The sequence below is a fragment of the Geotrypetes seraphini genome, chromosome 14 (assembly GCF_902459505.1).
Source record: "Geotrypetes seraphini chromosome 14, aGeoSer1.1, whole genome shotgun sequence".
NCBI lineage: Eukaryota > Metazoa > Chordata > Amphibia > Gymnophiona > Dermophiidae > Geotrypetes > Geotrypetes seraphini.
Window position 1 is genome coordinate 73694121 of NC_047097.1, and position 13381 is coordinate 73707501.

Below are 13381 nucleotides of genomic sequence, written 5' to 3' on the forward strand. Positions count from 1 at the left end.
CATATCTTTCTTAGGTACGGCGACCAGTACTGGACGCAGTACTCCAGATGCGGTCGCACCATTGCCCTGTACAGCGGGAGGATAACTTCCTTGGTTCTGGTAGTGATACCTTTTTTGATAATGCCCAACATTCTGTTCGCCTTTTTTGAGGCCGCTGCGCATTGTGCTGCCGGTTTCATTGTTTTATCCACCAAAACCCCCAAGTCCTTTTCTAGGTTGCCTTTTCCCAATGTCATCCCCCCATCATGTAGTTGTACATCAGGTTCCCTTTCCCTATGTGCATAACTTTACATTTCTCCACATTAAAACTCATCTGCCATTTATCTGCCCACTCACTCAGTTTGTCCAGATCCCTTTGGAGTTTTTTACATTCCTCTACAGATCATAACCTTACCGGAGAGTTTTGTGTCATCCGCAAATTTTATAACTTCACACTTTGTCCCTGTTTCCAAGTCATTAATAAATATATTGAATAGCAGCGGTCCCAGCACTGACCCTTGTAGGACGCCACTTGTGACCCCTTTCCAGGCAGAATAGTGTCCCTTTACTCCTACCCTCTGTTTCCTGTTTGCCAACCAGTTATTTGATCCATTCTGTGTATGTCCCCTTCCACCCCGTGGTTCCACAGTTTCCTTAGAAGGCGCTCATGAGGTACCTTGTCGGAAGGCTTTCTGGAAGTCTAGGTATACTATATCTATGGGGTCACCTTTGTCCAAATGTCCGCTTATCCCCTCGAAGAAGTGCAGTAGGTTTGTTTGGCAGGATCTTCCAGTACAGAAACCATGCTGGCTTGTTCTCATCAGCTTATTTTTTTCTATGTGCTCACTGATACTGTTCTTGATCAATGATTCGGCCATCTTCCCCGGAACTGAGGTCAAGCTGACCGGTCTATAATTCCCCGGGTCGCCTCTGGTTCAATGGTGAGTGAAATATTGAACATAGTAAAGGAAGGGATGAAAGAGAGTGTGAGAGACACATTGATGTAACAGAGGAGAGAAGCTGGACACAGAGAGATATACAAAAAGAGGGAAGATCAAAAAGGGGGAATGCTGCATCTGCATGGACACAGAGAGAAGATGGTAGACATGGGGAGAATAAGAACACAGAAGGAAGATGCTGGACAGGGGGGAATAGGGATATAGAGTGATATTGTACATAGGAAGGGATCATAGAATGGTGATATGATGAAGGCAGGGAGATGAGCACAGGGGAAAATACTAGAAAGAGAAGTATAGGAGATAGAAGGGAGATGCTTGCTGAACATGGGAGGAGAAACCTACACAGAGATGAATAGTGAGCTTGGAGAAAGAAGACACATCAAATGGTCAGGAGCCCCTGGCAAGTGAGTTAAGAGTAGACAAAACGGAAACAGAAACCAGAGCCTGAGACCAATGTGATGTGAAGAATAAAAGGACCAGACAAAAGGTAGAAAAATTTTTTTTTCTATTTTGTGATTAGAATATATCAGATTTGAAATATGTATCCTGCTAGAGCTGGTGTTAGACATAACTGGGGACCGCAAAGACCAGGCTGGGCTTCTTTAGCTTCCATCTAGCTTAGGTCTCTCTTTGAACAAGGGGATAGTTTGCCCTAGTTGCTTTTCCCTAACATTATTCCTGCCAGTGTGTGACTGAAGCATTCTGTTAGCTTGATTTTTCTATGTAGCTTTCTGTAATATCAATTTGACTTCAGTTTTCTCGATAGTGGAGGGGATATTTGTGAGGGGGAGGAGAGGGGAGACAGGGGTTTTGTTGATCCTTGCTCTGTATTATTTGTGATTTATAAAATGAAAATTGAACAAAATATTGTTTCTTTTTATACTTTAATGAAATAAGTTCAGTATAAAACTATTTGAGGCTTGTGTGGGTGGGGTCAGATGGTTTGCAGGGACGCAGTAGGGGAAAATTGTTTCCCCATATCATTCTCTAAATCGGATCTTTGTGGACAATTATTAGTCTATAACCATGAAATTTGGGCATTGTGTGTCACGGAGAAGAGCAACATGGCAAGAAACAGGTGAAACAGAGTACGTAGCCAGCCAAAGTCAGGAAACCAGCTAGTGAGCCACGATAGCAGGAGAATGCTGGTGGTGTGAAGGCAGATTTGTTTAGGCCAGTTTGTTACCGCAACACACTAAACTTGGGGCTGCGTATAGAGGGCCTCCATATGCGTGGATTTCGACAGATGACATCACATGTGTGTGACATCATCACGTCAATGTCTGCGCATGCTCAGAGACCCTCCAGGTTCAGCCCTGAGCTGGGTAAACTGCCGGGTTTTGGAAATCCCTCCATCGCCGGGGGGGGGGGGCAAAGAGGAGGAGAGCTGCTGGCAGCGATGAGTTCGTATCTCACCTCAGCACACAGTTTGCAATTCACTGGTTTGGGCTAGCAAGAGCTATTCAATCATAACATTGTTATCAGTGAGATTAAAGCAGCACAGACCCTCAAACTCCATGCCATCCATGAGTGTATCTGAGGGAAAAATAGTTAGAAACAAGATTAATTTTTTTCTAGCAGTCTCCGACACTGCCATGCAAATGGGCTCTTCAGTACTGAAATGAGAATTCTGGTGGATTTTTTAAAATCGCTGAGCTATTCTTCAAGAGTGACGCTGGCTTTTGGTGACAAAAATCAGCGACTGGTCCAGGGGTGCCGGTACTGTGACAGCACTGTTTAAAACCCCAGCAGCAGGAGAGATGCCCACTCTCTCCCGCTGCCAAGCGACCCCCCCCCTCTCCAGCTGCAGGAGAGATGCCCATTCTTTACCTCCGCAAACAACCCCCCCCTGCAGCAGGATGTTTGAAAAAAAAAAAAAAAACCCCACCCAATTGGGCAGGAAAATCGAATCGAAAAACCAATTCAATAGGCTGAATCGAATTGAAATTTTTTTCCCTGAATCCGGCAGCACTAGTAGGGACAGGTTAAGCAGCAAGAGTTCTGAGTTACATACCAATCCAAGTTAAGAACAGCTTTAAAAACCTAATTTGCCTGTATTTTATTTCTCAGAATTCACTTAGCTGCTTTATGGCTGTTCAAACAAACTCTCTTGCAGAAAGTCCAAAGTGATGTTGCAGTTGTGGACTTCTCCATTCAGTCCTTCCTGACTCTGAGTTTGCGTGGAGACCTGGACTTTGCTGAACAGTTATGGTGCAGTATGAGAAAATGTAGGTGTCCTCTCTTAATAGGTTTTATACTTTTATGTGGCATCAACATGGAACTTGTGAAACCTTTATAAATGTGGGCGGGGAACAGAGGGAAAACGTCTCTTCCAAACCCAGGACCAGCTCCAAAACCCAGCCTATCACTTTAGTTATAGACCACTTATAGCCTAAGTGGTTTACATTCAGATACTCAAATATTTTTCCCCACAACCTCAGGGTGCCAAGGCTGCACCACACACTCACAGGGAAAGAGCAAAGAAATTTATTTTTATATTTCTGTAACTAAAAGTAGATTGTCCACAACTTCCTACCCCATGTAGCATTTGTGTTTATTTTGTGGCAACATCCCTCTTGCATTTAAAATCGGTGATTTAGGTCTGTCTGAATAGTAAACGGTTGACAGCTGTGCTGTAATGACTCTGCATATCTCTTTCTGCTGTGTTATGGCGTCTCTGACGGTTAAAGTGCCAGAATCAGGGCAAACCATTTCACATTCATCACTTCACGTCCTTTATTCATTGTAAAGTTTTATCATGTCGTTTCATAGCAATCCATTGGATCGTTCTGTTCATAAAGCTGAATACAACCTGTCCTCTCGCCCAATGACATAACACCTGGCGCTTTCTCTTGTCGTATGAGAGATTTGTGCAGTTTGAAAACTGCTTTACCACAGCTGACCATGGCTAAGATCAGCCAAAGTTGCTTTGGGGACTTGAGTTTCTATGGAGCACAGATTTATGTCATTTAGGTCACAGGCAGCAGGACTGATGCATGATGATTTGTGAAGAAGTGCTGGTGTCTGTTTTACAGAAAATGAAAAGAGAAGGTTTGGTTTTGTCCTGTGCTGCCTCAGTATTTGCTCTTTCCAGCGCAATAGGGATGGTATGCTGAACCAAGGGTCTTGCTCTCGTGAGTCCATTGAAGGAGTTACTGATTACCGTTTTCAGCACCTCCTCCTTCCTGCTCTCTGCTGTCCCTAGTCACTTATTTCTTCTGCAAGCGAGCCTGCAGGAGCAACTTTATAATCTGCTCAGTCATCGTTTTTTGTGTAGTTTTTGCAGTTTTTCGCAGAATTTTGTGTTTCGATTTAGCTCCAGTGACTACCTAGCCTGCATTGAGATAGAGCAGACATCAATCTGCAGCGGACCTGTTCAGCCAGCCCTTCTGGAACTGTAGAGCTCGGGGGAGTTCCCCTGCTGTTTGCTCACTTCTTGGCTTGATTTTCCTCCCCCCTCCTTGTGACATTTGGATCCTGGTCCCAGGGGTTAGGCTCTGTCCGTCTGTGGCCCAACTGGCAGCTGAAGAGGTCTGTGAGTAGGGCTGTCAAAGTACATAAGGCAGTTTGGGGGGTGGTGGGAGGAGGAGATCGGAAATTGTGGCTTTTTAAGGTTATGTTTTGTTGTAGCCTTGTTCTCCCATCCCCAGAATCCTAAAATCGCTGGGTTTTTAAGGTCTTTCAGTGGAGTAATAGCTGTTTTTTTCAGAAGGAAATTCCTAGTGGTGGCCATCTTGGATTTTTCTTGATTTGAATTCTAAGTTCTCAAACTTCTTTAAAAAGCCTTGTTTTTGGTTCTAACCTCCAAGGATGGAGTCCTCATGCTCCACTGACATGAATTTATGCCATGTTTTTGCTGGATGGGCACCCAAAGAGCGCCCTTGTTCCGCATGTTCCACCGCATATACTGGGGAGGTGGGAACCTCAGATTTAGCCTCTGACCACTTTATTAATGCTGCCAAATGTCTGTTGAGATGAATAGGGGACAATATTACCCTCTTGGGGTCCCGTGATGTTGCGCCAGTGCCTAATAAAGGTTCTGATGGCCCCAAAGTGAAAAGAAAGCGCTCTAACCCGCCTCTTGAAAGGGGATTCTCGGTCCTCTGTGCCCTTTACGCCTCACTTTATTAACTTGCTCTGGCAAGCCTATGTTGGCAGTGCTGCAGTGCCTTCAGGGGCAGCTGGTGAGCGACCACCGGCGCAGCCTCCTCATATTCTAGTTTCTGCTTCTCCACGAGACCTATGTCTCCCCTGGACACTGACAGCTGGTCGGACGGGGTTCTTGAGGATGATGATCTGGATGCTTATCCTTTCTTCCAAGGAGATGTGGATCAGGGCGAAGACCCTTCAGTTTGCAGACTGTTCAAGTCTGCTACTTTGACAGATCTGCTCATTGAGTTTCTGAAGGAGCTCAAAATTGATCCCCCCCGCAGCTCTGTTGAGTGGGGTCTGCTTTCAGCCTGCCGCCTTTCCCTAGCACCTGGACATGAAAGTCCTGATTTCTGAGCACTGGGTGAACCCGAGGGCTCTCTTAAAGTGGCAAAAGCAATGTCCAAGCTCTATCCTATGGATTAGGAGTTCCAGCAAATGTTTGCTATGCCTAAAGTAGACTCTCTGGTGGCCCAGGTGACCAAGCAAACATCCCTTTCCAGAGATGGGGGAGTAGTGCTTAAGGATCAACAGGATCGTAGAATGGAAGTGTTTCTAAAGAGGCAGTTTGAGACCTTGTCTCTGGCAGTGAGGACAGTTGCAGCAGCCTCCTTTGTGGCTCTGTGGCTCGAGTGTGCCAATCTAGATATGTGACCCAGGCTGTGCACCTTCTGATCCTCCATCCCAGCTGTTGCTGGTGGGAGTGGACTAATGCCCTATTGAGGGTAGTGGGCAAAGTATCAATTTAATCTCATCAGATCAGAGCCATAGCAGCCACTATGATTGATTAACTGGACACTATTTGTAAAACAGTGACTTGGTCATACCTTTCTTACACACTACTGGGTGGACCAGATCACAGTAAAAAAAAACAATATATTTGGTCCAGTCTGTCCATATGAGCCAGCATCTGAGTGTTTTGATGTTTAGAATGCTTCTGAAAATAGACAATACACAAACAGTTGAGCAGACCTGAGCTTTATAGTCGCGCACTTGATTGTTGACTCAGTCTTGCTTATCGGAAAACAAAGAAATTATGGAGAGTCCATGTCCAAGAGGAAGACTTTATTAAAACAAATAAATAATCCACATAAAAATGTCTAGGGCCTGAACCTCTGAACACATATGGACCCAACACAGTCTGTTTCGACACTATAGTCTTTCTTAGGGGTCCCTATTTGGTCCTAAATGCAGGCATGTGGATTAGATAATGAACGTGAAACCTCTGCGCTGTGGAGATACACTCAAGAGCGAAAGTCCTGCTTATTAACAGGGAACCAATTTATTTTTCTATTAATAGTAGGACTGATCAGGCACCCAACCATTCCCACCTCCCCAAGAGCTGCATTAGTTCCAGAGCTATGGACCTAACAGATGTCTTGGGCACAGGAAGGGTCATGTTTTGTAAGAGCTGTTCTGGCCTGACAGTGATGACATCACCTGTTTGTGTGTGATCAATCCTGCTCTCTACAGAAGATGTCATACTACTACTAATATTGCTGTTTCACAAAGGCATATTTCAAAGGAGGGTAATTGTGGGTAAACAGAGACCTGCAAGCTAAGCGGGAGGGCTAAAATGATCCTGTTCTTTAGGGCCATTTGAATTTCCTTATACTTTCCTCTCAAAAATCATCTCCATAGTCTTCAAGTTGCAGTGAAGCAAGAAGGTTGCTTAAATGTGTGGAGGAAATTTCCAATGAATTCATGATGGTATAAAATGATGACAGAATAATTTGCATTTTCAGCTGTTTCATCATATCAGGATATCGTAGATTGCTTCACGCTACTTATCCAATCACTGAAGCATGGTGATGTGCAGCCCTGGGTAAGTTAACCATTAAACAGGTATTCATATTTAAGTATAAGCATTGCATATGAATAGAAACATGATGGCAGATAAATTCCAAATGACCCATCCGCAGTAATCCTTATCTCTTTCTCTCTCTCAGAGATCCCACATGCCTATCCCAGGCCCTTTTGAATTCAGACACAGTCTCTGTCTCCACCACCTCTTCCGGGAGACTGTTCCACGCATCTACCACCCTTTCTGTAAAAAAGTATTTCCTTAGATTACTCCGTAGCCTGTCACCTCTGAGCTTCATCCTATGCCTTCTCATTCCAGACCTTCTTTTTATTTATTAAAAAATGTATATACCGCATACAACTATGCGGTTTCCATATCACATACATAGAATCTTGTTTCCCTCCGATTCTCACATATAACATAGACATGTCAAGACAATATCGTTAATCATCCCTGTTTATAATAGGGATAGAGCACAAATTCAATCAATTCAGAAGTACAAACAAGCTTTAAATCATACTTTGATGTCAGAAAAATTCTAAAAGGCGATTATCAACTGAAATACATCTTAGCATTAAAGAGACTTGACTCATGCGCATTTACATCACGTAGGTATTTAAACGTCTCTCAAGAAAAATTATATAATAACAATATTCAAATAATATATTCAAAAGCAATATTATTAGCCAAATGGTGAAGCACATTTAGTAATAGTGGAGAAAAAGCCTCAACTGCATTAAACTGCTTTCATTTCAGACGGCAACCCAGCGGGTTTCTAGCCGTTCAACTGATGTATCATAGGCAAAAAACCTCCACAGAGACAAAAATGCAATTTTCAAAATGGAAACCCAACCACCACTGTTCACAGGGAAATTACCAACAAAAAGAATAAGGGAGAACTTAGCTTTGCATGATGAAATCCTCACTGTGCATCCTTATGCGAAGCTAGGTTCAGAATTGCTTTCTTGTTCTTCTGTCAGTGGTTATCTCCACCACTTGGCTAATAACATTGCTTTTGAATATATTACTTAAACGTCTCTTTTATATCTCCCCTCTCCCGCCTTTCCTCTAAAGTATACAGATTGAGATCTTTAAGCCTGTCTCCCATACACCTCATGATGAAGACAACCAACCATTTTAGTAGCCTTCCTCTGGTGGTGGTCTCCAAAATTGTACACAATATTCTAAATGAGGTCTCATCAGAGTCTTATATAGTGGTATCAATACCTCTTTTTTCCTACTGGCCATACCTCTCCCTATGCACCCTTGCATCCTTCTAGCTTTTGCAGGCATCTTACAATCTGTTTGGCCACCTTAAGATCATCACATACCCACCATTTCTGGCTGCTTGGTTCAACAGTGGAATTTTATTTATATATATATATATATATATATATATATATATATATATATATCTATATCCTTACAATAAAACCTTAGCGGCGCATGCGCTTTTAAAAAAGCGTGATCCCTGCCGCTGTGGTGTGTGATCCGTGGCCGTGTTCCATTTTAGAACCCGGCCACAGGGATCACTCTGGCCACTCCCCCTCCTCCCGCCCTCACTCACCAGCCCAAAGCGCAGGCAAGCTCTCTCCCTGCCCGTGTCCGTGGCAGGGAGCACACTGGAGCTTCAACTCACCAACTGCCGCCGCCACTGCTCCTCCTCTTCCAAAGCAGCCTGCGATCGTGGCCGGCTTTAGCGAACCGCGCAGGCCACTCTCCAAACTCAGTAGCAGTTCCCTCTGACGCACGGGATCGCGTCAAAGGGAACGTGCTGCCAAATTGGAGAGCGGCCTGCGAGGTTCGCTAAAGCCGGCCACCACGATCACAGGCTTCTTTGAAGAGGAGCAGGCTAGAAGACACCGGGATGGAGGGAGGGTAAGAATGGGGACAGACAGCTTTGCTCTGGGGGGAAGACAGAAAGGGCCATGGAGAGACAATTAGGGAGAGGGCTGCTTTGGGGGGAGGTGTGTGCTGGGGCAAACAGCTTTGCTCTGGGGTGAATACAGAAGGAGGCCATGGAGAGACAGTTAGGGAGAGGGAAAGGGGGCTGCTTTGGGGGGAGCGGTGTGCTGCGGGCAGACAGCTTTGCTCGGGAGGGGGAAAGATAGAAAGACACAGACAGTGGCCAAGGAGAGATAGAGAGAAAGAAACACAGACAGACAGACACATCTATTCTAGCACCCGTTAATGTAATGGACTTAAAGACTAGTATAAATATTATATATATATATATATATATATAATTTCTAATGTCAGATTCATTACCTTCCTTAAGTTATATACAATCATTTAGCTGTAGCAGTGGTTACCAATAGAAATGGAAATGCTTATTCTTTGCATATGAGAGAGACTTATTTCTGTTCTGTTATCAAAGGACATGTAGACTAAATAGAATGTAATTACTACCATATTTAAAGGAAATTTAGTCCCCTCCACAGTATATTCAATCATTATATCAACAGCAATTTTCATGACAGCTTCTTAGGCCAAGAGGTGTCAGGCTTCCACTGACCAACTCTTGATGGATTTGGAGGAATGATTCCCTTCCCTGTTTGTTACTGCTTGGCTTTTCCCAGGAGACTGCCGACTGGTGTCTAATCTGATAGTCTCTTACTTTCCTTCTCGGAGAAAAGTGGTTGATTTAGAAAGATGAGGTGTCCTATAACAAAGACACGTTTCATTTCTAGATCCACAGAGGGAGCAGCAGTTCTCTAAGCAAATTAATTCAGCAGTCCTATTATGGACACATGGAATCCGTTTCCCTCAGTGGCCTCGCTCCCATTCACATGCTGATAGAGATCGGACTGGAGAAGATGAAAAGAGATTACATTAACTGCTTTATAGGTGAGGCTATTTGAGAATTCAATCTACAGTAGAAACAGCAGCAAAAACCAGGAACTTGCTGGGCTTTATAATAACATTATTTCTTCTTTTTGTAGGACAAGAACTTGCAACTTTGAATTACCTGGTGAGTAATTCTGTTTTCCTTAGCATCATCACCAGATTAGTCCAGAAATTTTGAGTTATGCCCATCTGCCAAAATGTAGCAGTAGAAACAAATGGAGGTCTTCCATAATAGGACAGTGTGCAGCTGGTTCAATCAGTATTTCTTGGATGGGGGTACTCAGTCGATATTTGTTAGACTTAGAGGGTACTTGGCATGAAGAAGTTGAGAAACTGTTCTAAATGATGGCCTCATTGGGTCTGTTTTGAAGGAAAGACTGTCCCCTAACCCCATGCCAAGTTACAGGGTCAGTACTCACTTCTAGGGAAGAACATCTATATTACACTTCCAGCAGAGGTTACAGGAACCAGGACAATGACAAAATCCAAACGAGCATAGGATAGACAGAAATACTCCTACAGGGAGAGGGAGGGCCACATTTCAAACAAGACCTATGAGAGCTCAATAGATGAGCACAAACAGATACACTGGATGGGCTAGCTGATCCTTTTCTGATATCCTCTAATATTTAAATCATTTTTATTAGAATTTTGTAAAAAAAAAAACACAAGTTAAGCGAGTACAGACACAACGCAAGCAACTTCAACTAAGAAAGCATCAACCAACCCATCTAATTGCCCCAAACCCCCCACCCACCCAGGGAACAGCAGTAACAACAAAGTCAAGCTAAATATGCAACGCTCATAGTATGCAAATTAATATCGGTACCAGATTTTGTTTCTGATAAAAGGAATCGTACATTGTTGAAAAAGACGATCTGCTCGAAGGTCCAAGTCTGGAATGGTTGTACGTTCCAATAACACTTGTTGTATCATGAAAGATCTCCACTGAGAAATCGAAGGTGGATGTGGGGAGAGCCAGCAAGTCAAAACACTCTTTCTATAGTCTCTAATAACATACGAGGACATTGAGTCAATAGTGTCTCGGAGGGAAAGCCCTCTGTTGAGCCACTCTCACTTTCTTCAACAGCGGGAGCCTTTGGAGGTCTTTCATCTAAGTAATTACTAGAACTTGTTTTTTTCTTTTCTTTGTTGCAGGAATACTTTATTTCCTCTTCTGTTGATCTCCAGGAGCAAGTCCATCGTGTTCAGAAACTGCATCACATACTGGAGATCGTTGCCTCCTGCAATGCTTTCCTAAATCTTAAGCATGAGAACCTTTATCCTCTGACCCAGTAATTGTGTTAACTGATTTTTCCACTAAGTTTGTATAGTGTTTCTGATTACCTAAAACAATAGGTCAGATCCACTCACATTAAAAAGATTACAAAAGAACAGTATTTACCCATTAGAATTATAACGGCCTACAAGTATGTCATGTATAGAAAAGCTGGAACCTTGCAAGCACACAAAGTACTAAGCCACAAGTAAATAATAATATATAGTGAATATAAAGGTGAGCCCTTAGTGTGAGGAGTGAACAATATGGAGAAGAATCCCCAGCGCTTAACAGAACTGGTAAGGGAGCTTAAATAAATTCACCTCACCTGCACATCATCACGGGGCTCACCATATGTGCAAATGAAAGTGTAAAACACAAGCAAATTAAATGAATGTCAGTGCTATTTATATGCTAGTGCAATGAGCTTGCCGAGAACCTGCTATGATCCCCTCCCCCCCAGGAGAAAAAGACTCTCCGTACTTCACCGCTTTGGCGGCAGCTTTGAATGGTTTTGATTTAAATTGATTTTTGTCGGGTCTCTGAGGAAGCGACACTTCGAGTCCCAGAAACCAGGCTTGGTTGGACCTCAAACACCTCGAGCGATTTACAGCTTTCCCGGACTAACATTCAAAAGTTAGGTTTAGAGTCTTTTTCGCCTGGGGGGGTTTTCATAGCAGGTTCTCGGCAAGCTCATTGCACTAGTATACAAAAAGCACTGACATTCATTTAATTTGCTTGTGTTTTACACTTTCATTTGCGCACATAGTGAGCCCCGTGATGGTGTGCAGGTGAGGTGAATTTATTTAAGCTCCCTTACCAGTTCTGTTAAGCGCTGAGGATTCTTCTCCATATCGCTAACTCCTCACACTGAGGGCTCACCTTTATATTCACTATATATTATTATTATTTACTTGTGGCTTAGGGCCAGATTCACCAACCTGCCCAATCCGGGCAGATCCGACGAATTCAGAAAAGAAAAATCTGCAGATGGGGGCGATCGTAGGAACGCCCCCGTCTGCCGGCACGGATCGCTTTTCTGCGATCCCCACACATGCGCAAACCATCTATAGATGGTCTGCACATGCCGGTCAGAGCTGCGATCTTTTTTTTTTTTTTTTTAGTTTTAGCCCTGCGAACCTGTGGTTTTAACCCACTGGTTAAAACCACAAGCTCGCAGTGCGGGGAAGGGCAAGAGCAGGCAGGAGAGATGGGAAAGAGCAGGGCGGCAGGCAGGAGTCAGATCGGGGCAGAGCAGGGTGACGTTCGGGGAGATCAGGCAATGAGACAGATCGGAGCAGAGCAACATTCGGGGAGATCAGGCAGGAGACAGATTGGGGCAGAGCAGGGCTTCTATGGAGCTGGAGAGTTTTCGACTGATCACCGGCAGTCGTTTCTTCAGTTGATCGGCCAGCCCAGTCAGTTTAAAATTTTTGGTTGATGAATCGCGTCACTGTCCAATTTGCATGCATGGATTCGAAGCAGATCGCAGGAGAGGTAAGTGAATCAGGCCAGAGGGAAATTTGTTCGTTAAGGGGTCGCAAACCGATCGGTACATGATCTGTTTGCTTTGTGAATCTAGCCCTTAGTATTTTGTGCGCATGCAGGGTTCCTACTATGAGAACCTGTTGACTTCGTTTTTCGTGTCTTTTGAAGTATTTGCTGCAGTATATTTTGGAGATTTGTACCATAATGTATAGAAAAGCAACTTGCTAATGGGCCACTATTTCTAGCAAACAGATTAAAACATCACAAATAAGCCTTTCTAGAGAACATAAGTATAGCTGTACTGGACCAGACCAATGGTCCATTTAGCCCAGAATCTAGCGGCCAACCCAAGTCACAGGTACTGACAGATACCCAAGTAGTAGCAACATTCCATGCTAGCAATCTCAGGCCAAGCGGTGCTTTCCCATTTCAATCTCATTTATTTTAACTTTGCAGGCACTGTTTAAAGTACTACAAGGAAAATCCTTGGAATATGCAGCATGTGTTCCAGCTACCAATCAGACCATCTTTCATCCATGAGTTTTATCAAAAGTAAGCCAAAGTTAGAGCACTGTTGTAACGCTCTGCATTTGCTTAGCAATTCCAAAATTTGCAGCAGTAGTGTGAAAAGAGGGACGTCAAAGATGGTGGACGGATCCACTAGTTGAGCGGTTTGCCGCAGGCTACTCCTATCAAAGTTTGTTTTAAAAACATTTACCTGAGAGCCATGCCGAAAAGGAGAGGCCGAAGTGCCGCTGGAGCCTCGCGACGCCCTGGCCAGACCAATTTCGGCAATATAGATGAGTTCCTGCGACGAATGCAGGAAGAATTGGTGGCATCAAGCACCCGCTGGAGGCGCTCCGTGGTGAGGCAAAG

The 13381-nt window shown here is 43.9% G+C and overlaps 1 protein-coding gene across 5 annotated transcripts in view; it reads left to right on the forward strand.

Moving 5' to 3' along the window:
* ZWILCH (zwilch kinetochore protein) overlaps window positions 1–13381 on the forward strand; it is an 89515-nt gene that overhangs the window by 24627 nt on the left and 51507 nt on the right. For all 5 annotated transcript variants that reach the window (XM_033920234.1, XM_033920236.1, XM_033920232.1 and 2 more), the window contains 6 exons: window positions 3055–3166; window positions 6833–6912; window positions 9582–9738; window positions 9834–9862; window positions 10897–11033; window positions 12962–13057. In XM_033920234.1, coding sequence (XP_033776125.1) covers window positions 3055–3166; window positions 6833–6912; window positions 9582–9738; window positions 9834–9862; window positions 10897–11033; window positions 12962–13057 — 611 coding nt within the window. The remainder of the gene's footprint in view (window positions 1–3054; window positions 3167–6832; window positions 6913–9581; window positions 9739–9833; window positions 9863–10896; window positions 11034–12961; window positions 13058–13381) is intronic.